Below are 24,649 nucleotides of genomic sequence, written 5' to 3'. Positions count from 1 at the left end.
TATGCCTCAAACTGAAATAATAAAATTTAAAGACCATATGAAATTATGATATGAAAATATGGTGTACTGCACAGATATATGTGGGATGTTTTGCCTAACTGCTTAAGACACTAGCAAGTATGCAGTGATTTAAGTGGTTGTTTTGATATTTTAGCCCAAGTTTTATTTAAAGAAAAAAAAAAAAGGATGTATAAAACGGTTTCTCACGGCCACTGGGTCCTGGCTATAACATTGTTTTTTATGGAGCAGAATTCATTCTAAGGTGGGTTGGATTTAGACCCTAAGGTTCATGTCTAGGTAGGAGGTGACTTAGATTGCTTTCATTCCCTGAAACTTGACCAGGCTGTCTTTCTGAACTGAATGAAGTCTTTTCCCCCTTTGACATACTTTGTTTGTCCCTAACCTTCAGCTGTGCGTTGAAGAAGCCCAAGTGATGACTCCTTTTTAGCCAGGCTCTTTTTTTGCCATACGCGGGCCTCTCACTGCCGTGGCCTTTCCCGTTATGGAGCACAGGCTCCGGACGCGCAGGCTCAGCGGCCATGGCTCACGGGCCCAGCCGCTCCGTGACATGTGGGACCTTCCCGGACCGGGACACGAACCCGTGTCCCCTGCATCGGCAGGCGGACTCTCAACCACTGCGCCACCAGGGAAGCCCTTCCTTCTTCCTTTTATAACACACGCTTCACCGACCTTCTTCAGAGGCAGAAGGGAAATTCAGGAAATTTCTTTGGACTCCTTCCTAGTTCCACTCTTTACCCATTACAGACAAATCATTGGGAAATCCTTTAAAATGAGGACAGAAGGAAAGGGAAGTAACATTTATTGAACAGCAACTGCCACAAACTGTGTTATGTGGTTTTACATTCCTTGCCATTTTAATCATAACAGTAAGCTATTGTCAAGAAGGTATGTATTGTAAATTTTAGCAGCACCTTTGTACAGAGACGAAAACTCAAGCCCACAGAGGTTCAATGACTTGCCTAAGATGACACAGACTAATGGGACAGGGCAAGAGCTTCACTAGGGATGTAAGTTTTAAAATCCCTAGTGAAGTTCTTTCCACTAAATCTTACATCTAGACAGCAGTATCAGAGATCCCGTGCTTGATACAGGGAGATGGTATGTCCTATATGATTGGCAATCCCGCTTTCTATAACATTACCACACTGTGATTGCTGTTGTAAGTTAGTATTTAAAGAGCCAAATCCTGATGTCATGAGCTCTATTCATGTGTGTTTCTGACTCATTTTCTACCTTGGATAACCCATAGCATCTCTGAAAGTATGTTTCTTTGCCCTGCCAAGTGAATAGAAACTACTTATTTTACAAACTGTCACCCACCCATCTAGTATATAAAACCCTTCTTCACCTTAGAAGTAAACTACTCTTTGCTTTTGCCCATTTTCCTGTTGGATCACCTGTCTCTTTCTTACTGATTTTCAGGTTATCTTAACATTTTCCTGTTACGATCCTTTGTTGGTTATGTTACAAATAACTTCACCCAGTGTGTCACTTACGTCATTTGAAGAACAGAAGTTCTTAAGTTTTAAATAGTCAGATTTTGTCCATTTTTTTCCTTTACGATTTATGCTTTGTGTCTTTTATTTAAGAATTCTACTTTAAGGTGACAGAGATATTTTGTACGTTTTTTTATAAAAGTCTTAATGTTTTCTCACATTTAAGTGTATAATCCAACTACAGTTGGTATTTGGTTATGGTAAGAGGTAGGGAACCACTTTTTTATCTTTCTCATGTGGATAATCTCTCATTCCATCACAGTTTGGGGAAAAGTCACAGAAAAAAGAATTCTTGTTTGGGTTTATTATTATTACTTTAAAATATTTATTTATTTATTATTATTATTTAATAAATTTATTTATTATTTTTATTTTTGGCTGCATTGGGTCTTCATTGCTGCACACAGGCTTTCTCTAGTTGCGGCAAGCGGGGGCTGCTCTTCGTTGTGGTGCACGGGCTTCTTGTTGGCAGTGGCTTCTCTTGTTGTGGAGCGTGGGCTCAGTAGTTGTGGCTTGCGGGCTCTAGAGCACAGGCTCAGTCGTTGTGGCGCATGGGCTTAATTGCTCCGCGGCATGTGGGATCTTCCCGGACCAGGGCTCGAACCCGTGTCCCCTGCATTGGCAGGCGGATTCTTAACCACTGCACCACCAGGGAAGCCCCTTATTATTTTATAATTTAAAAAAATTTTTTTTGCCCGCACTGCACGGCCTTGTGGGATCTTAATTCCTCGACCAGCATTGAAAAAGGGCCACTGCACTGAAAACACCGCGTCCTAACCACTGGACCACCAGGGAATTCCCTATTATTACTTTTTTAATAGTCAAAGCTTTCATGAGGATCATTTCTTACTGCTACAATGGAAGGACATTGCATTATTCATTATGTTTTTCATTCCTTCAGGCATTTGACAAGGAAGAGCTTTTAGAGTGTATTCAGCAGCTTGTGAAATTGGATCAGGAATGGGTCCCCTACTCAACATCTGCAAGTCTGTATATTCGTCCTACATTCATTGGAACTGAGGTGCAGACTGACTTCCTGTTTTGGGGTACTTTGGTGGGGGAGTTATCATTGTTTATGCTTGAAACTTCTAGTATGTAGTTTGAAAATAGCCCCCCCAGTAGCATCATTAATGCTCCTTTCCCTTGATTATTAAGACTGTAAACATTTTTTTAAAGGGCCAGATAGTCAGTATTTTAAACTTTGTGAGCCATATGGTTTCTGTCACTAATCAGCTCTGCCACTGTGGTACAAACACAGCCACAGACACCAACATAAATAAGTAAAGAAATGCGCGAGGCTGTTTGCCTTCTGCTAATCAAGACTAACCATGATCTCCTCAGCTTAGCGGTGTAAGGCCAGGTAAGTGCTCCTCCAAGGTAAGAGTGGTAATGGTTTTGAAATTTGGAGGAGAGAGAGCTGCTACTTTTTTATCTTCATTTTCCTCATGTTTTGGGATTACTTGGTAAGGAGAGGGAGTGGAGGGCCCTCTTCCCCCACAGAAAATGTTGGAAATAAAGTTCACGGTGGATATTAGGGGAGGCACTTGAGAGCTAGGGGAACAGGTTTAAACAACATGGCTGTGAGATCTCCCAGTAGCTCACAGTCTATTGGTTGGTGCCCCTGCAAAGGAAGGACATGCCTGGAGTGGCCAAGGCCATCTGTGTGGGTGAATATGTGATATAAATTATAAAGACCCTGTCCCTATCTCCTTCCTCTGCTGGGTAGGGTTGGCCTTATGGAGAATGGGTGATATGAGAGATAATTGATGGGGGGAGTTGAATGTGGGTGGGGGGGTGAGGGGGTGTGTGGCATATGGAGATCTTCAAGGATAGGGGCAAGGAGACAGAGCTTTTGCTATAGTCTAACCATTCTGCTCCCTACGAGGTAATTGTATGGTTACCAGATTTTCCACTAGGTCGTATGAATGCAAGCAGTAAGGCCAGAGGATAAGTACCTAAGTGGTCCTTTGGGATCCTTTTTGATGCCTTTTGAAATACTATTGAGAGCCTACATAATGAATTTCATGAATCGCAGTCTCCCTCATAAGCTTTAAAGAATTGGGACAATTTAAAAAGTCATCTTCTCCTTAAGTTTCTGACATTTTAATATTGCTGAGTTTTTAAATATTATTATTTAACTTCAGACTAAGAAGAAGTAATTTTTTAATTTTGTTGAAACGTTTCTAATCTCAAAGCACTACCTTCTAGGTATCCTGAGGTGCTTTCCCACTCTGAGATCTGATTCTTCTATTCCTAGTTTGTTGAGAGTTCTTATCATGCATGCAGGTTGGATTTTGTTGAATGCTTTTTCTAAATGTCTTGACATGATTATGTGGTTTTGTCCTTTATTATAATGTATTCTATTAACTCATTTTTAGATGTTAAAACAACCTTGTATTCATTGGCTAAATCATACTTGCTCATGGTGAATAATTCACATTATATCTTGCTGTATTCACTTCGTGCAAATATTTTGCTACGAATTTTTGTGTCAACGCTCACAAAAGGTGTTGGTCTGTAGTTTTCTAACATACCTAGTTCTGTGATTTAGTCAATTCTTTAGAGTCCTGGAATTCTATAATCTAGAGTTAGACAAGCTTTTAAATCTGATTTTATAGTCTGGCTGGTTGTCCCAATAATCCTGTCTATTGGTAGCCCTCAAATTTTTGCATATGAATCACCCAGGTGTTGTTTAAAATACACGTATTTATCCCAATCCCCAGAAATTCTGGTCGAGTCGGTCTGGATGGTGATTCTGATGCCTGCCCACATTTAAGAACCTCAGTGATAAAAATCCTGCCAAGCAGTCCTCTCCCACTGCACTCTATCAACTTACATGTTGGATCATGCTTTGGACCTAAGAATCAAGAATTTTTAAAAATCTGCTTTCCAAGAATTGAAAGCAGTAACTGATACCATCTGATGAGTCAACACTATTTATATTTGGTTGGTATGTTTATATCAACTAGAATCTTCTAATTCATGGTATAGGCAGAAAAAACAATAACCTGTAATTCAGAAATGAGCATGATACAAATAGCATTCAGTGAAGTATATGGGTTTAAACATTTGTGCACCACATGAATGTTTATACAGTCGAGTCTGGTAATTATCACTTGTTGCCTTTTCATGGTGGCTACATTTGATATGTGAGCTGCTGGCTGGAGGATTGGAGCCAGTGGGTTCTAGGTCACTAGGATTCTTTCATCGGCAGGCGGACTCTCAACCACTGCGCCACCAGGGAAGCCCCATCAGGCCACTCTTAACAATGGACATCCTCTTGAGGCTGTTCTTGCCCATTTCAACATTATTACAGGGGAAGATTGTTTTTATTCTCTTTGTTTTTACTTTTTTGGAGTGTTGGTGCACATGGTTAATAATGATACCACTCAGTTCGATGCACTTACCATCGCCGGGCAGAAGGGAGGCCCTCTCTTTGTTTTTTAATTCCCTTTTATCTTCCCTATTCTCATCTCCTCTTCCGCCGTTGGAAATCATTCTTATGTATTGGACGAATATTCTTTTGGTTTATATGGGTTTTAAGTATCTCTTATTACCTTGGATGCCTGTAATTTTAATTTATAGAAATGATTTTGTCTTACACATCTCATTGTGTCTCTTAACATTTTCCCTCTGTGCTGTGTTTCTCATTTCTATCCAGGTTACTATGTGTAGATCCAGTCCATCACTTCTAACTGCTGCAGAGTTCCCCATGCTAGACACTAACCACACTTTGTCCTAGTTCCTTTACTGGGATTCCATTTCCCCGTTTCCTTATATGCAATGAGCAGTTTGAAAATATGCAACCTAGGGAATTCCTGAAAGAGTTACTGTTTCCCTGAAAGATGTCGTAGGCCAATCCCAGGAAAGTCCTGCTGCCTTTCAGGGAGGTCCTGGTTCTCTTTGATGAAACACAGTGGTCCAGTCTGTCCTCACCCCCATCACCTGGCATTGTGAAGTTCTCCTAAGTGCCAGGCGCTATGCTTGGTGCCATCCCTGCACTGACTGACAGCAGCCCTGTGAGTAGGTGCCACTGGCATCACTTTAGAGATGAGGAAGCTGAGGCCCACAGAGGTGAAATCAGAACCCCTGTGTTCTTGCCTCCGTACTGTAGCATCTTTTATGCACTGGTTACTGTGCTGTTCTAGGGATGCTACCTCCCTGCCTTCATGGAACTCAGTGTCTCATGGAGCTTGTGGGAGTGTCAGACCCATGGAATGAATGTGTTGATAGATGTAGGTCAGTGTGGTGAAGAAATGGGGCCTGGTCGAATAAGACTGCTTGTTGTGGTAACTCGGATGGGAGCTAATAAGTGCTTTCCCGTCTTGTTTCTGTTTTTGTTTTTTATGGTAATTTAGTTTGACAAGGATGGCAATACAATTCATTGGGGGAAAAAGTATAATCTTTTTTTTTTTTAATTTTTATTGGTGTATAGTTATTTACAATGTGGTGTTAGTTTCTGCTGTGCAGTAAAGTGGATCAGTTATATCGATATATATACATATATACCCACTCTTTTTAGATTCTATTCCCATATAGGTCATTACAGAATATTGAGTAGAGTTCCCAGTGCTGTACAGTAGGTTCTTATTAGTTATCTATTTTATATCTAGTAGTGTGTGTATGTCAATCCCAATCTCCCAGTTTATTCCTACACCCCATCTCGTTTTAATGTACATCTGCCTTCATGTCCATTTCCTTTCCTCCTCTGAGCTACCAGCTTTCCTGCTCTCAATTATAGTTGACATAATCATTCCAGATTTTATATATTGTATTATATATTTTACAATATGTTATATGTATTCTATAACACACATGTATAGTCACACTAAGTCTAAAGTTCATTCACAATGCTTCTGAGTTTAGGAATATCAGTTTTCACATGAAACCTGCCAGTATATTTCTGGGATTTTAGAGGAGGGATTTGGGGGAGGGAAAAATTTGATTAGAAAATTCAGATAGTACCAAAAGTATACAATGGAAAGGAAGTTTCCTTCCTACTCTTACTCTGATCCAGAGTCCACAGTTCACCTCCTTCTGAGCAATTCCTGTTGCCAGTTTTTCTTATATCTGTCTAGAGATATATATAGATAAATATACACACCTCTTACCTGCTTACATGTGTTTGTACGTTAAGTATTATCCTTCTTTTTACAAAAATGGCAGTAACTCTTTGCCCAGTTTTTGCCAATACTCAAGCCTGTTCTCAAATGATTTTTCTTATTGGCTGTGTTGGTTCTTCATTGCTGCACGTGGGCTTTCTCTAGTTGCGGCAAGCGGGGGCTACTCTTCATTGCGGTGTGCGGGCTTCTCACTGCGGTGGCTTCTCTTGTTGCAGAGCACAGGCTCTAGGCATGTAGGCTTCCCTAGTTGTGGCGCATGGGCTCAGTAGTTGTGGCACACGGGCTCAGTAGTTGTGGTGCACGGGCTCAGTAGTTGTGGTGCGCGGACTGTAGAGCACAGACTCAGTATTTGTGGCACACAGACTTAGTTGCGCCACGGCATGTGGCATCTTCCTGGACCAGGGCTGGAACCCGTGTCCCCTGCATTGGCAGGCGGATTCTTAACCACTGCGCCACCAGGGAAGTCCAGAGAAGGGATGTCTTAGTCAGCTTGGGCTGCCATGACAGAATACAAAGATTAGGTGTCTTAAACACCAGAATTTATTTCCTCACAGTTCTGGAGGCTGGAAGTGCCAACAGGGTGGGTTTCTGGTGAAGCCTCGCTTAGTGGCTTGTATATGTCCACTTTGTCACTGTGCCCCTCAGGGCGTTTCCTCTGTGTTGGGGGAGGAAGGGGGGTGCGGGAGGGAGCAGGGTGCACTTGCTCTGGTGTCTCCAGGCTGACAGGATTAGGGCCCCAACCTTTTGACCTCATTTAACTTCAGTTACCTCCTTAAAAGCCTTATCTCCAAATGCATTCACGTTGCGGGGTCAGGGCTTCAATGTATACATTTTAAGTAGAAAATTGAGGAAGAATCTGAAGGGTTCTGTATGGTTTGAACATGGGTTGCCTAGAGTATGAGAGCTGTGGTGAAGGCTGAGGGTAGAAGGAAGGTCTGGTTTGAACTCTCTTCACATTAGGAAATCCTGGGAATTTCACTGTTTTGTTTTTTTTTTATCAAACTCATATCGAAAAAGAGCTCTGGACTAAGAGTAGAGGGTGTAGAGCTTAATAACTGAAACTTCGGATGAATCGTTTGAGCCTCAGTTTCTTCAACTTAAAAATAGGAATTATAACCCTTAACTTCCTGGATTGTTGGATTTTCTGAGATAATGGCTATGGAATGTCTTGGAAACTGAAAAGTACTGTGTAATTATTGAGGATGCGGTACGCGGGCCTCTCACTGTTGTGGCCTCTCCCGTTGCGGAGCACAGGCTCCGGACGCACAGGCTCAGCGGCCATGGCTCACGGGCCCAGCCGCTCCGCGGCATGTGGGATCTTCCTGGACCAGGGCACGAACCCGTGTCCCCTGCATCGGCAGGCCGACTCAACCGCTGCGCCACCAGGGAAGTCCCTGCCACCTGGCAGGCGGATTCTTAACCACTGCGCCACCAGGGAAGTCCCTTTTGATTAATATTATACTATCATAAACTACTCTTAATTGTAGGAGTAGTGCAGAATTTAAATTGCTTTCCATGAAAGAAGGGAGAATTAAGAAAAAGGAACAAATAATGGTTCCTTGAGGGTAGAAACAGACCTAATCACCAAGTTCCCTTCCTGATAAAGGAAGGGAACTTGGTGATTAGGTCTGTTCCTACCTTAAAGTTACATTCCATAAAGTTTCCGTTTCCCTTCCATAAAGTTACATTTTACTTATTCTCACTCATGAAGCAGTGACCATTTTCAGTAAAGTCATAGTTCTTTTCATGAAAAGACATTTGACATAAATAATCATTTAAGGATGAAGGTGACTGAGCTATGATCAACACCAGTACTTGAAGTGCTTGTAAAGCATGAGTTGACCTTGCTTAAATTTAAAATAAAATGTTAGTACACATAAACACATTTTTTTCTCAGCATTGAAGAACTCTAGTCTATTATTTACCTGCTTGCTAAGAGTAAAAGTATTGCTTGAAGGTTTATCAAGATACTCTTTTCTAGAAATAGATTTAATGCATGTTATTCTGTTTTCCATCTGTGCTCTCTCTACTACCACCTAGTGGAATAAATGCAAGTTTACCTGTCAATTAAATCAGGGGAAGGAAATGAATAAGATGAAATTTATCTCTGAAAAATATTTCCATGATCATGAGTTATTGTTACTTTTTAAAAAATATTTACTTATTTATTTGGCTGCGCTGGGTCTTAGTTGTGGTGTGTGGGATCTTTGTTGCGGCACACGGGATCTTTTAGTTGAGGTATGCGGGCTCTTAGTTGCGGCATGTGGGATCTAGTTCCCTGACCAGGGATCGAACCCGGGCCCCCTGCATGGGGAGCGTGAGTCTTAACCACTGGACCACCAGGGAAGTCCCTGTTACTTTTTTTAATAGTGTGTAGGTTGCAAAATATACGTGAGTGAGAAAAGTCCAGGCATTCATGTGGTATCTAATAAAATGCTTGTTAGCTTGTCCGTAAATAAGCTATTTTATTTAGAACATTAGAAGCTAGGTAAATTACTGAGATGTGTCCTGCATATTGTATTTCTAAATTATGTTGAGAAGCTTAATTCCTCATTATAATGGTCAATAAAATTTTTTTTTAAATGTTAAGCTTCAAAGCATTGCTGATATGAAGTGTACTTACTTAACTGATAGGTAAATAAAAGTGCAGAGATAAGATAGTCAATTTTTATCAAAGTTGGGAAGAAAGGCAGATGTGTGTGTTATTCTGAGGATTTCTTTTCCAAGTAACGAAACCAAAAAAAGCAAATGGAGTTTAAGTCTCCTCGTTCTTCCCTCGTAGGGGTGTCCTCTTTAGTCCCCATTAAAGAACAGACACAAATGAGCAAAAAAACCAAAAACTGTGGTCGCTTGCTGACTCATATCTTTTGTTTGTTTGTTTGTTTTTGGGTTTTTTTTTGCGGTATGCGGGGCTCTCACTGTTGTGGCCTCTCCTGTGCTCCAGACGCGCAGGCTCAGTGGCCATGGCTCACGGGCCCAGCCGCTCTGCGGCATGTGGGATCTTCCCGGACCGGAGCACGAACCCGTGTCCCCTGCGTCGGCAGGTGGACTCTCAACCACTGCGCCACCAGGGAAGCCCTGACTCATTTCTTTAACTCAGTTATCCGTCACCTATAATCCGTTTGCTCTGGGGCCAGCCAAGCCCCGCGTGGTCCTCACATCCACATGGAGTGTGAATGGACTCAGCTTCCCATTTCCTACGCCTTTCCGATGGCATCAGTGTGCACATGTACAATCACATTTTATTCTGCTCACGGATATTTTCCCTACCTGATTCTTGATGATCTGGGCACAAGTAGTGGGTGAGGGGCCTTGAGCTGACAGGTAGTGGAGGAGGAGATTTAATTGAAATTCAGAAAAAAATATATCCCTAGGTCCACTTTCAGTCGGTTTTATCGAATATTACAACAGCCACAAAATCAGGGGAACGGAGTCTCCTCTCATTATTTCCACACCATACTACCACCCCATCCAGGCAGACCAGGTTCCTTTTGAAGACTAGACACAAGTATTTTATATCCCAATACTTAATGTAAGAGTCCTGACTTGTTTTCTTACTCGTGTGGTCTTGAATTGCACAGGATAGCCCAGTGGCCTTTTTTGCGTTTATAATACGTAGCCCTCAAAACTTTTCAGTCTCTCAGTTTTCCTCAAAAAACAACTGGCAGTAATTACTTAGAACCGCTTCTGTGCTGGAGGAATTTGTATGATTTCGCATCGTTGGCTTGTGATTTTCCAGTATTGGTGGGAGAGGCCATTTTCTATCTTTGTCATTCCTGACACGAATTCCTGAGTCCTTCATCCTCTTGTCTTGTTTTTGGGGGGGGTGGTTATGTTGTCTGGTGTCTTTGCTTCTAGTGCAGCTACGCTCCTGCTGTCTGCTGTCTCTCACAGTCAGGTGTGCTAATGGCACACTCCCCCGAGCCCACTGCCTGCGGGAGGCACTGGCATGTCCAGAAGCAGAAGAGCAAGTTAGAGAAGCAGATATTAGGTTTCACCCCCAAAGACTGAAATCATGTCTAGGTTCTTCCCTTTTTCAGTTCCCAATCAATGCAACACTGAAAGGTGTTATAGGGCTAGTTGTTAAAAATATACTCCTCTGAAAAAGCCTACTATTAAAAAAGTTGACAAATTTGCTTTTCCTTTAAAATCTTAACTTAGAAAGCAAAGTAAAATGGAACCAAAGTACCCCATTCTCGGTGTTCTCTTCTTGAAAGAGAAGACCATCAGGCTTGTGTAACTCAGCTTTAGAAGTGACAGCTGTCCAGGGCTTCCCTGGTGGCACAGTGGTTGAGAGTCCGTCTGCTCGATGCAGGGGACGCGGGTTCGTGCCCCGGTCCGGGAAGATTCCACATGCCGCGGAGTGGATGGGCCCGTGAGCCATGGCCGCTGAGCCTGCGCGTCCGGAGCCTGTGCTCCGCAACGGGAGAGGCCACAGCAGTGAGAGGCCCGCGTACCGCAAAAAAAAAAAAGTGCACTTAGAAGTAACAGCTGTCCGTAGTCCCTTCTGGGAGATGGTTACAGATCTCTTCTAGACTTTGAGACTGGTGTCTGCATTTTAAATTAACAGTTGTGTGTACTTTTGCTTTATTACAGCCTTCTCTGGGAGTCAAGAAGCCTACTAAAGCCCTGCTCTTTGTAATCTTGAGCCCAGTGGGACCTTATTTTTCAAGTGGGAGCTTTAATCCAGTGTCCCTGTGGGCCAATCCGAAGTACGTAAGAGCCTGGAAAGGTGGGACCGGGGACTGCAAGATGGGAGGGTAAGTCAGTCTGTGTTTCTGTCTAAAGGAAAGAGTCCCTCGTGACCATTTAGTTATTGCCATTTCACTTCAACAAGTACATATATTAGTTTTTACATTGTAATGCTCATTTTTCTTCTGTGTTTAGTTTTCAGTGTTTTGAATGTGCTGGTTGTTTAAAGGATAACCTCTGTGGCCCCCGCGTAAGGGAGAAACATTGACTGTTATACATAGGCAAGAGCTAAAGTAACTAAACCAGGAATAAAAGCAGTGCTTTGAATGAACTACCCCTGGATGCTGGGCCCTGGCCGCAGGCTGAAAGTTGGCATTCAAGAGCATCTGGTGCTGGGGCCCAAGCTCCCAGTTGGCTCCGAGGAGTCCTGTCTGGGGAAGCTGCCTGCTTCACTGAAGTGCTGTCTTCATTGCCACAGATTGTAGACATACCTGCTGCCAACTGGCTGAGGGATAGCCGTGCTTTGGCTTGGTCAGGCCAGTCGCATAGGCCATATGTAGCTGGCTGGAAACAAAAGAGCATTTGCAAGTGTTAGACAATTTCAGGGGTGGACTTGGCCGTGAATCGGGAATGCCCTGATGGGTGAACAAGAATTGCTGGATTAACCGGCATGGCTCTTCCTTTGTGTGTATCACACACCCAGGGCAGCAGCAGGCCCGCAAGGTGACTCAGTGACCGTCTTCTGGGCCCTGTTTACAAAATGTAGATTCCTGGAGCCCTGGCAGAATTGAAGGATGTGCTGCTGGGATGCCAGAGAGGCATTGACAGCTGGCTTTGACCCCACCATAGACTTTATTTCTTGCTTTTCTATCAAGAAAATAGCATGTTGACAAAATTCTATGTCCTGTCATCCCTGTTGGTGTTCCCTCATAACTGCATTCCCTCAAGGGATTAGAGAAACCCTTTTGGAGTCCATTAAACTAAAGAAGTCACTTTTTTCCTTCTGCACTAGAGCACTCCTTCCTGACTATGTCCTAGGCTAGCCAGGTCCAAAACTACTGTTGTTTGCTCTCTTGATGTCTTTTTTACTTGTTCAGACTTCTTCACAGAGCGTATGCATATGCACCACTGCATACCACCTGTATTACTCTATGAAAACTTCTCTTAGGGTGCAGTAAAGCAACGATCTCGATGAAGAGATGATAACTTAAACGTTTTTCTTCTTTAAGCCTTGCTCTCTAGCTCCCCCTACCTGCTTAGGGAAAAGTTAACATGGGAGCGCTGAGAAATTGGGGGAAATCTTTAGTTTGGTGTCTAGGCAGATTGTTATTTGTTATAAAGAAGATATAATGCAGTCTCACAGAATATATGATCACTATAGGGCAATTAAAAATTAATACTTTCTGGGACTTCCCTGGCAGTCCAGTGGTTGAGACTCCGCGCTTCCAGTGCTGGGGGCGCGGGTTCGATCCTTGGTCGGGGAACTGGGATCCCACATAATGTGAAGGTCGGCCAAAAAAACAAATAAACAAACTTTCTGTACAACACAAGGAGTGAGCCCCAGTGTTACTATGTACACCTAGTGTATCAATATTGGCGGGGAAACTGAAGTTGGGGAGTAAGGGTATATAGGAGCTCTATTTTTTGCTCTGTTTTTCTGTAAACCTGAAACTGCTCTAAAAAATAAAGTCAATTATAAAATAGTTAAGCTCAGTTGGACCAGGATCAGTGGAAGTTGACTTGAAATCTCTTAGAGGAGAGAGTACTAGATCTCATAAGTAAAAGGAAAAATGGCGAGAGGGCAGGCGGGAATCAAAGAATGGACTTGTCCCACACACGCCTGTTGTTTCCAAGAAGTTCCAAAGCTCTCTACTCCTGTCCTTCCCACCTGGAGGAGTCCAAGGGAAACAAAGGATTTTGCGTTTACCATCATCCAGGTTAGTTGACAAAGACTTTTGTCAGGAACCTTAGATTTGTGTATTATTGCTCTTTTCTAAACATAATTAATTAGTTACCTTCTAAGCTTTTTAAAAAAAATCAATTAGTATTTATTTATTTATTTTGCGATACACGGGCCTCTCCCTGTTGTGGCCTCTCCCATTGGGAGCGCAGGCTCAGCAGCCATGGCTTACGGGCGCAGCCGCTCCACGGCGTGTGGGATCTTTCCGGACCAGGACACGAACCCATGTCCCCTGCATCGGCAGGCGGACTCTCAACCACTGCGCCACCAGGGAAGCCCCCAATTCGTATTTATTAAATAGCTATTGATTTTCATAAGCTCAAGAACTTTCTGCTTTCTATCTCAGTGAATCGGAGGAAGGGAGAGGAGAATATATATATATATATATATTTAATTCTAAGATTATTTCACTGTTTTGAAGCCATCAGAGATAATATTATCCTTTTATTTCTAAGTGTACTTTAGTGAGAAAAGTAACAGTGGCACACGGTTGAAGGAGAGCTCTAGCACAGTGGTTCTCACCTGTGGGTGTAAATCGAAATCACCTGGAGGAGCTTTGCCACTGAGTGATGTCTGGGTCCCCCGTTAGAAATTCTGGTTTAGTTGGTCTGGCAGATAGCCTGAGCATCAGGATTATTTTTATTGTGCAGCTAATCTTGAGAAGCACTGAGCTAGAAGTCAGTCTTTCATCAGAGGAACATCTTGATTCCCAGGCAATTTCTTAGTTAATTTGCACTGATTCAGGCCTCTCCCTCTCTCCATCTTAATTTTCCTCCTTTTTTCCTTATATTCTCTTTCTGCATTTGAGTGCAAGCTTTGAAGTCAGAAGGACCTGGCTCAAAAACCTAACTCCTTGGGCATGTTACTTGTCTAAGCCTCAGTTTCCTCATTTATAAAGTCAGGGTAATAATGCCCACTTTACCTGTGAGGATGAAGCGAGATAATATAAAGTCCATAGGACCCTGGCTGGCATATAGGGAGCTCTCAGCAGGTGTGGTGTTAGAACCAAGCAGGTACCAGAGTGGGCTTGGGAAGATATCTGAGAGTCATACACATACATAGTCATACACGTCACACATCTGCGTAATCTTGTACAATTAAGTCCTCTCTTCCTTCAGGTCCTCAAAAGTATAATAAAGTCTAGGGTTGTGTTGAGACAATTCATTGAAATAATGGGGTTAAGCACTTAGTACCCTGCCTGGTAGGTGGTACCCTCTCAACAGACAATAGTTTCTATTGTAAGGCTCTCTTTCTTGTTTCATCTCCAGGACTCTCTTTATCTTAAGAGCAATCAGTTGGATTTCACACAATAGAATTTACTCTTTGGGAAGGATGTATTTAATATTTCCATCTCCCAGATTCTATTTAAAATTATATTAAAATATTTTCCATGTAGACAGTTTTCCCACTTTTTCATTTTTCTCTTTCCTCCAAGAACATGTGTTTCTCTTCTGAATATTGGCAGCACATGAGAGGAAACCCAAATATATTACCAAGGTATCAATTACCCTGTGGCCATTAATAATACAGTTTACACCTGAGAGAGAATTTTTTTTTGGTTGCCTGGGTCTTCATTGCTGCACGCGGGCTTTCTCTAGTTGGGACGAGCGGGGGCTACTCCTCATTGCGGTGCGGTGGCTTCTCTTATTGCAGAGCACGGGCTCTAGGTGCACGGGCTTCAGTAGTTGCAGCAGGCGGGCCCAGTAGTTGCAGCACGCGGGCCCCAGAGCGCGTGGGCTTCAGTAGTTGAGGCTCAGGCTCAGTAGTTGTGGTGCACGGGCTTAGTTGCCCCATAGCATGTGGAATCGTCCCAGACCAGGGATCAAATCCGTGTCCCCTGCATTGGCAGACGGATTCTTAACCACTGCGCCACCAGCGAAGTCCTGAAAGAGAATTTTGATACACACTTGTGTTTGGGGAAAAACACCACCTATAAATAAGTACTCCGTTTCCTTTCAATGCACTGAAGCAGTCGGGATCTTTAATTCTTTTTCCTGCCCAAGTAGCTTTATGATGCTGGGGAGCCATGGTTTTGATTCAGCCATACTCTCAAAAGTGTATGTTTGTTTTTAGAAGTTTCTTTGAAAGGCTAGATATTCACACTGAAAATTCTCTATGTGCCTTTTTTTTTTTTTTTTTTTTTGCGGTACGCGGGCCTCTCACTGCTGTGGCCTCTCCCGTTGCGGAGCACAGGCTCCGGACGCGCAGGCTCAGCGGCCATGGCTCACGGGCCCAGCCGCTCTGCAGCATGTGGGATCTTCCCGTACCGGGGCACGAACCCGTGTCCCCTGCATCGGCAGGCGGACTCTCAACCACTGCGCCACCAGGGAAGCCCTCTATGTGCTTTTGAACAGACCAAAGGGCATTATACTTAGGAGAGAAATTGTTTCTTTGTCTTCAAATGTTTGTCTCAACAAGTTTATCTTATGAACTAGCGAAAAGTCAATTAAAATAGTCATTAAAAAACAACCTTAATTTCATTAGGCTATAACAGGCTTATATAGCCTGTTTCTTGACTTTTATTATTTTATTTTTGCCAAACAATCTATGCAGTATATCAAGCAAGTATTTTTACTTGCCCAGTGAATTCAGTGATGCACAATATGAACTGACTTGCTTTAGTTCATTTATAACCCAATAGTAGAAGCAAAAGAGCTGCATCTGGGCCTGCTGGCTCCAAACCCATGCTCTTTCTACCAGACTCCCCCTGCAGCCTGGTTTAGACTCATTCAAAAGTACTCATGATGTAACTCAGTTATTGCCTATTTGCCATTAAAAACAAAAGCCTCCTGCATATCAGGATTGTGTCATCTCCAGATTGACCGATAATTTACGTTTTATTACCTGTGTTTTGGAGTATACATATTGAGGGTCTTTTAAAGGAATCTTAACACCTTGGATTGAGTAAACCCCTTCATGCCCCAGATTGCAATAGCCCTATAGTATGATGCCTGTTTCCCATAGCTTTCTAGAATAGTTTAGTTATTAGTCAATAGTCTTTGAGTTACAAGTCAGAAAACCAGCTCAAAGCATCTTAAGCAGAGAAGGGATTGATTGGCTCATGTAAGTGGGATGGTAGCTGTGTTCTAATAGGAGCTCAAATCATTGTTGCCAGGTTTCTTCTGCCCTTGCCTGTGTCCTGCCCATGCTGCTTCCTCCCCAGTCCCTCTTCCCTCCCTTTCCCTCTGCTTCCGTCCTACCTCCGTCTCTTGTCATAGCTTCTGGCTCTGTGTTAATTTAGGGCCCGCCTACTTCAGATGCCTTCTCCTTTGAAGGCTGGTGATTCTGGACACAGTAGACCCAGGCTTACGTCATAGCACACAAGCTGCCGCTACTCTCAAAGGGAGAAAATACATCTTTCAGGTTTCATACATTAAAATGAATGGTGAATGAACTCAAATAAGAACTTATGAGCTGCTTAGTTCCTTGCCCACCCTTTTGTTCAGTTGTGGCAGGACAAGATGCTATGATTGTCAACCCAAGCAGAATGACTTGGCTCCGTGGGAAGAGCCAAAGAGAATATAGTGGGAAGAGTACGTGTGCAGATGAGAATGGCACGTAGCCACTATGATATATGGCTTTTGTGCTTACCTTACACTTTGACTTAGACAATACTATAGTTTTTAATCTCGCCCAGGTGTAAAAGAGATCATTAAAAGGCCTAGGTGGGTATTCTGTAGAAGGTAACATTAATGCTTTGTAGCAGTTATTGTTATATGTTTGATTATTTCTGTGTACTTCTGGGGGTTCATGGTCCGAGGTGGGCCTAGGGTTTATTTCCTATGCCTAATTGTCATGGCAGTTCTTCTCAAACTTGTTTGCTACTATCCTCTGAAAGCCAAGGAAAGTGAATTATATAACCAGGGGCATAGAAAGGCAAGCGAGCATCACATTTATTTGAGGACTGTCATGTTTTATCTAAAACATTGATTCATATTTTGTATTATACTCCATAATTTTCCCATTTAAGTTTAATAAAAGATAATTTTTATTTATTTATTTATTTTTTTTTTCTGTACGCGGGCCTCTCACTGCTGTGGCCTCTCCCGTTGCGGAGCACAGGCTCCGGACGCGCAGGCTCAGCGACCATGGCTCACAGGCCCAGCCGCTCCGCAGCATGTGGGATCTTACCGGACCGGGGCACGAACCCGTGTCCCCTGCATCGGCTGGCGGACTCTCAACCACTGCGCCACCAGGGAAGCCCAATAAAGGATAAATTTAAATATTACTTCCTTTTCTCCTAAAGCAGCATAAAATTGGAGAACTCGTTAATGAAGACAGTGAGAGCTAGGCATCGTTATGAATGAATCTACCCATGCCAAATGAAATTTTTTTTAACATCTTTATTGGAGTATAATTGCTTTACAATGGTGTGTTAGTTTCTGCTTTATAACAAAGTGAATCGGTTATACATATACATATGTTCCCATATCTCTTCCCTCTTGCATCTCCCTCCTTCCCACCCTCCAAATGAAATTTTAAGGTATAAAGAACATTAATATTTCTGTTTAGTTTAGAATTCAGTTCTCCTTCCAAATGATAGACCATTTGTGAAAATATACCTTCTTAAAAAAAGTCAATTCCAAGATATTTCAATTTCTTATCTCTGTAGTTTGAGTTTATTCTCCACGGGCCGTGTGTGTGTGTGTGTGTGTGTGTGTGTGTGTGTGTGTGTGTGTGTGTGTGTTAAATGTCAATTGTATCTTACACTCTGATTCACAGAGGAAAGTGTTCCCCTAACAAGTTTACTTAAACTTCTCCTAGGAGTCAGGTAACGAATGAATGAATGAATGAATAAACTACTAAACTACATTGTCATTCCAGGAAGATATGCCATGTTCCTTTGATTTTGAGTAATCCAAGGTGAATAGTGCTGGTTGAGAAAAACAGACTCTTGGAATACTTTTTGGTTAAAATCAGGATTTTTAACATCTTGCCTCACCTTTAAGGGAATTTAGACCTTGGACATTAGGCGTTTCTTGGTTATACTGAAAGGTCTCAGAGCACAGGGTTGGTGTTCTGCTAATTAATAGCTGTAACTTGATAGTAGTTACTTCTCTAAGCCTCAGTTTCTCATCTGAACCATGGAATAATGATCGTGGCTAACTCACAGTGTTGGTGTGGGGTTTAAATGAAATGTAAAATTGATTGGTATGTGAAAAAATAATAAGTTTTTAAGTGTTGCTAACTTGTCTCTTTGCCTGTGTTTAACTTTTCAAGTTAGAATTCCATGATTTTTCTTTGCTCTGTCTTTCTCAGATGAGTGCAATTAGACCCTTTAGGTTCTCTAATGGGTTTCCTTTAATATTATGCAGTTAACTAGAGAGTATATGTTATTAAAAACATAGTGCATTGACTACATCCACACGTGAATTAAAGACTTACTGGGAGGTAGGAGCTAAAGTATAGTCATAATCAGTATGTTTCCTCTTTCTTAAAAGGAATTACGGCTCATCTCTCTTTGCCCAATGTGAAGCAATGGATAACGCGTGTCAGCAGGTTCTGTGGCTCTATGGAGAGGATCATCAGATAACTGAAGTTGGAACAATGAATCTTTTTCTTTACTGGATAAATGAAGGTGGAGGTAATCCACTCAGATTTCAGCTCTTGGCTCTTTTTGAGTCATTTTCAGTGGGACTGGAAAGAAAAGAACTAGAACCTTAGAACAAGAGAATAAGTAACACGCTTGCAAAATCTAAGAAATTCTGTGCTTTTGCTGTCCAAGTAAACATGAGTTTAAGTTTACAGCATTTATAAAGATTTTGAGTTTTATTTTTGTTTTTTGGCTTTAGATGTACTTACTACTGAGATGTCAACTGAAGGAATTTATTTATTTATTTATTTTTGGCTGTGTTGGGTCTTCGTTGCTGTGTGTGGGCTTTCTGTAGTTGCGGTGAGCAGGGGCTACTCTTCGTTGCGGTGAGCGGGCCTCTCGTTGCGGTGGCTTCTCCTGCTGCAGAGCACAGCCTCTAGGCACGCGGGCCTCAGCAGTTGTGGCACGTGGGCTCAGTAGCTGTGGCTCGCAGGCTCTAGAGCGCAGGCTCAGTAGTTGTGGCACACGGGCTTAGTTGCTCCGTGGCATGTGGGATCTTCCCAGACCAGGGCTCGAACCCATGTCGCCTGCATTGGCAGGCAGATTCTTAACCACTGCACCACCAGGTAAGTCCCAACTGAAGGAATTTAAATCTCCACAATTTGAAGATATGCTGCCTTATCCCCTTTACCATCTTATCATTTTTCCTATCTGAAATCCCTTGCATTTGGAGATGGGTCCCGGATCAATTCAGTGGTTATTTACCATATACTATGTATAAAATGCTGTAGTAATAAACACAGTCTGCTGTTTCTACTGATACGAAATTGAGTGTACTCTCTTGTTGGAATTCATTGAACAATCATTGCCCTTTCTGCTTTTTTTTTTTTGCGGTACGCGGGCCTCTCACTGTTGTGGCCTCTGCTGTTGCAGAGCACAGGCTCAGCGGCCATGGCTCACGGGCACAGCCGCTCTGTGGCTTGTGGGATCTTCCCGGACCGGGGCACGAACCCGTGCCCTTTCTGCATATTTTGACAATACATTAGAAGCCTTGCATATTTACTCTGGAGCTCAGTTTGAATGAAGAACACTATTTTTAAGGACAGATCGATCTATTTGGGTATTGTTTTTAGATTCTGGTTCATTTGAGACTATTAATATATGTTACTATAAAAATCAGTACTTCTTTGTTACCTTTAATATCCTGAATGCTCACTTTATCCCTCTTTGCGATTATTTTTTTTAATTAGTTGGCAGAGACCACAGCAGTTCGGTGATGTTTTGGCAAAGTCTATGGTATTAGATTAAATGGTATTTTTCCCAATAATGGAGGGAAAAATACATATATATGCATTTATTTTCATTAGAATTTTAATAGTCAAAAAATTTAAAAACATTTTTAGGCCTGTTTACATTCTTTAGGCTGTTCATTTCACAGTACTGAGTGCTGAGACTAGAAATGTAAAATAGGTTTCTAAATACTTGTGAAGTCTCGGGATTGGTTTTAATTCAAATAGTAAATGAAATTTTAATTTTAAAGCAGCTAGAGTAGCCTCTATTGCTTTTTTGTTATTTGGCTACAAATAGAGGAAAATGGTGATTCAAATGTGACTGACTTCAGAGCTAATTTGAGCATTACTTCAGAGTTATAAGATGAGCCTTATATTTCAGTCAGAGTTAGAATAAACAGAAGGTGTAGTGAGTACACCGTGTCCTGGGGCTGACCATTGGTAATCCTTAGCATATGAAAAGCCAGGTATAGATCATGCTCATTCTTCCATACCTGCTGTTTGTACTTGACACTCTTGAAAAACAAAATTTGTACTGGAATATCTGTAATTTTTTAAAATTTAAGTTATTTCATATGACCTGTATCAAAAGCCGTGCTTGGGGGCTTCCCTGGTGGCGCAGTGGTTGAGAGTCCGCCTGTCTATGCAGGGGACACGGGTTCGTGCCCCAGTCTGGGAGGATCCCACATGCCGCGGAGCGGCTGGGCCCGTGAGCCATGGCCTCTGAGCCTGCGCGTCCGGAGCCTGTGCTCTGCAACGGGAGAGGCCACAACAGTGAGAGGCCCGCGTACCGCAAAAAAAAAAAAAAAAAGCCGTGCTTGAAAGTTGACAGCCAGTGTTGGACAGGCAGTATTACTTAGGAGATAATAAATTGATTCAACTCATTCTTTCCACTTGCCCACTGCCATCCCCACCCCCCAGAAAACCCACACAACCCCAAACAAAACCAGTTACATCATACAGAAGTGGCACCATCCTTATTTATGGATGGGAGATGTCAGGATTTAAGCACAGTCTGAATCAGAGCTACATGATTTAACCAGAAACACCAGAAACTGTCCTGGTGACAAATGACCCGTTATGCAAACGGTAATCATGAACCACTTGCACCATGGCTTTTAAAAGTCAGAGGAGAAATGAATGAATTTCTCTCTGGCTCTTATAAAATATACAAGACCTTAAGAGTTACTCTTCAGGTTATGGTTGCCTGAGATAACTTTAGTTTTAATGTGAAGATCCTCCGTCAATTTGAGGCTGTTCACCTGCCAGATCAGATAAAATTTGAAGGAAGGAGAAAGGAAATGGAATAAATGTTTGAACAGTACTCTGAGAAGTAAGTAGAAAGTCAGGAATAACCTTTGGGCTTAAAAAAAAAAAGACATTGAAGCAACTCCCGTAACTTTGATTTACACCACGTGGCTTTAGGAAAATACAAAGAATAATGTGTTGAAAATCAGAAAGATATTGATTTTCCTCCCCCCTCCCCAACTTTACCAAAAGCAGAGTTCTTCCCATGAGCACGCACTCTCACTGCTCCTTTGGGACAAGGTGGCTGCCACAGGGCTGTGCACTATTTTGTGGCACTTGGCCTGAAACTCATGTGGTTTTTTGTTTTGTTTGTCTTTGTCTTTGTTTTTGGAGCAGAGAAAGGTTTATTGCAAGGCCATGCAAGGAGGTGAGATGGCTCATGCCCTGAAAAGCCTCGAGCTCTTATTTTTGTTTTTAAATTGAAGTACAGCTGATTTACAATGTTGTGTTAGTTTCAGGTGTACAACAAAGTGATTCAGTTATATATACATATATATGTGTGTGTGTGTGTGTGTGTGTGTGTATATATATTCTTTTTCAGATTCTTTCCCCTTATAGGTTATTACAGAATACCGAGTATAGTTAGTTCCTTGGGCTATACAGTAGTAGGTCCTTGTTGGTTATCTATTCATGTGGGTTTTGATTCCAGTAACAGCAGCCCTGGTTGTAAGATCGCACGGCCCCGTATTCTCCTTTTTTATTCCGTTGATGAGTAATTTAACACACACACTTGCTATTCACTGTTGAGAAAACAGTTTTATCTCGTACCAGACACTGGAGCTACCTTGAGAGTAAGACTCAGTTGTTGTGGTTGAGTTCACAGTTGGTTTTGGGAGGCATCTACACTGCCTCTGCTTGGAGCACTCTTCTTGCATGGCTGCTTGCCTCCCTCCTTCAAGTCTTTGCCGTATACCCCATTCTCAGAAAGGCTTTCCCTGGATTCCTTAATACAAATCTTAAACTCTCTCCCCCAGCACTCCCCATCGCCTTCCCCATTTTTTGCCTCCATCATCTGACATACAATTTAATATAATTGTTTGCCTCTGCTTGTTAGAAGGTAAGCAAGGAGTTATATCGGTTTGGTTCACTGCTGTATCCCTAGTGCTTAGAACAGCCAACGGCACTGATACTGATAGACACTCAGTGTATATTGTTGAACGAATGAAGAATTGTGCTGATGGTGTTTGAGGTATTCCTGGTTCCCATTAGTGCTTGAATTTGGGAAGTCACAGATGAATCTAGCTGTTATTGCTTCTAAATCCTTCATCTCCCCAAAATGATTTCTCTGTCAAGAACAAGCTTCATTCGTAGGCTCTCTTTTCCTCCTGTTGAGCAATCTGGAGCCCGTTTTGGCTCTTGTAAGCATGTTTGTGGTTGCAGAGGAAAATGAATATTTCTCACCCAAATGTTGTCATGTCATCATCTCTGTCTGGCAACCAGAGAAGCAGATGTTCTGTTCCTTGACCTCAAGCTAGTGGTTACAGTTTTGGGTGTTAAATATATTTCACAAAACTGCATTTGCACATGAGGGGCCACTGTTTTCATTTAACTTTATGCCGTCTTAGAGCACAGCAAGTATTAGGAATGGTCCCGTTTGGGAACACTAGAAGTGTTTGTCTATATGTGTGCAGTGTGTATGCATACGTGTACACACATATAGATCTATACATTTATACATCCAGCTAGCTTGCTATTGCAAAACACATGTTTATTTTATTTATTTATTTTTTTTTGGTACGTGGGCCTCTCACTGTTGTGGCCTCTCCCGTTGCGGAGCACAGGCTCCGGACACGCAGCCTCAGCGGCCATGGCTCACGGGCCCAGCCGCTCCGCGGCATGTGGGATCCTCCCAGACCGGGGCACGAACCTGTGTCCCCTGCATCGGCAGGCGGACTCTCAACCACTGCGCCACCAGGGAAGCCCCAACACATGTTTATTTTGAGACAAACACTTCTAAACAAGACAAAAAGTAGCCCTAAGAACAAATTTTCTTCTTTTGAGAAGTGATTTTCAGCAGATAATGTTTAGAAACAAAATTCAAAGAAATCATACGGCTGTATCCTAGCAAAAAGGATTATTCATTTATTTTCTTATTCAAAAACATTTATTACATACCACTCAGGGCCAGGCACATTGCTGAGGGGACACAGGAATGAACATAAGAGTTTTGGTCTTCCAGAGAGCTGGGTTGTCGAGGATGTCTGATGTGGCCACAGTGGAGTGGGTGAGCCCAGACCACAGTTTACGAAAGAAAGGGCGGTGGCCACAGTGTTGGGAGACTTAGGCTCTGGTCCCGACTGGTCCCCAGTGTCACCAACCTTGGCAAGTCACTTATGTTTTTAGGGCCTCAGTTTATCCTTCTATAAAATAAGGATTGCACTAGGTGATTTCTAAAGTCTTTTTTGCCTGCATCAAATGGCTTTGGAGCTCAAAGACTGATTTCTACACTGCTTTAGCTACCCAGTGATCCTTCCCAGCATCCCTTGTGAATTCCTCTGCAGACACATGATGGGGCAACCCATCATCTGTTACAAGGCTCAACGTGTATATAAAGTGATGGTTGAAGGTTTGAATTTCTCACTAGATTCAGCTTCCTGGGTGCCAGAGGTGAGGAGGAGGGCGGATGTTGAGTACCAGAGGCATCCTTCTGTAAGGAGGCTTTGTGGCTGGCGGACCACACTGACTCCTGCAGACAGGTCATAATGCCAGCCCTCGCCACGGTTGGGAGTGTCTGCGGTCATTCTCAGAGTAGACCAGTGTCTGGGCCTTGGGTCTGTGAGTCACCCGTGGAGTGTTATTTTGGTTTTTTTGGATTTCTTTTCTTCCTTCTTATTTTTTTAATTTATTTATTTAGTTTTGGCTGCATTGGGTCTTGTTGCTGCGTGCAGGCTTTCTCTAGTTGTGGCGAGTGGGGGCTACTCTTTGTTGTGGTGCGCAGGTTTCTCACTGCCGTGGCTTCTCTTGTTGCAGAGCACGGGCTCTAGGCTTGCGGGCTCAGTAGTTGTGATTTGCAGGCTCTACAGCGCAGGCTCAGTAGTTGTGGCTCACGGGCTTAGCTGCTCTGCGGCATGTGAGATCTTCCCGGACCAGGGCTCGAACCCATGTCCCCTACATTGACAGGCGGATTCTTAACCACTGTACCACCAGGGAAGCCCCTTCTTTCTTTATTATTTCTTTGTTAGCCATATACATGCCTGAGCCCACTCTGAGCCCATTACATCTGAATC

At 42.7% G+C, this 24,649-nt stretch overlaps 1 protein-coding gene across 9 annotated transcripts in view; it reads left to right on the top strand.

Moving 5' to 3' along the window:
• The window catches only part of BCAT1 (branched chain amino acid transaminase 1), a gene marked incomplete at both ends in the record, with an annotated part of 61,852 nt that overhangs the window by 19,105 nt on the left and 18,098 nt on the right, over positions 1 to 24,649 (top strand). For 5 of the 9 annotated variants that reach the window (XM_082849650.1, XM_082849648.1, XM_082849652.1 and 2 more), the window contains 3 exons: positions 2,419 to 2,538; positions 11,237 to 11,400; positions 18,734 to 18,876. In XM_082849650.1, the coding sequence (XP_082705776.1) occupies positions 2,419 to 2,538; positions 11,237 to 11,400; positions 18,734 to 18,876 (427 nt within the window). Of the gene's footprint in view, positions 1 to 2,418; positions 2,564 to 11,210; positions 11,401 to 18,733; positions 18,877 to 24,649 lie in introns of all 9 variants that reach the window. The other 4 variants (XM_082849655.1, XM_082849653.1, XM_082849651.1 and 1 more) reach the window with 3 other exon arrangements.

Source organism: Leucopleurus acutus, assembly GCF_964270905.1.
Source record: "Leucopleurus acutus genome assembly, chromosome: 11".
Lineage (NCBI taxonomy): Eukaryota > Metazoa > Chordata > Mammalia > Artiodactyla > Delphinidae > Leucopleurus > Leucopleurus acutus.
The sequence above is the reverse complement of the archived record's forward strand: the minus strand, read 5'-3'. Positions and strand labels throughout refer to the sequence as shown.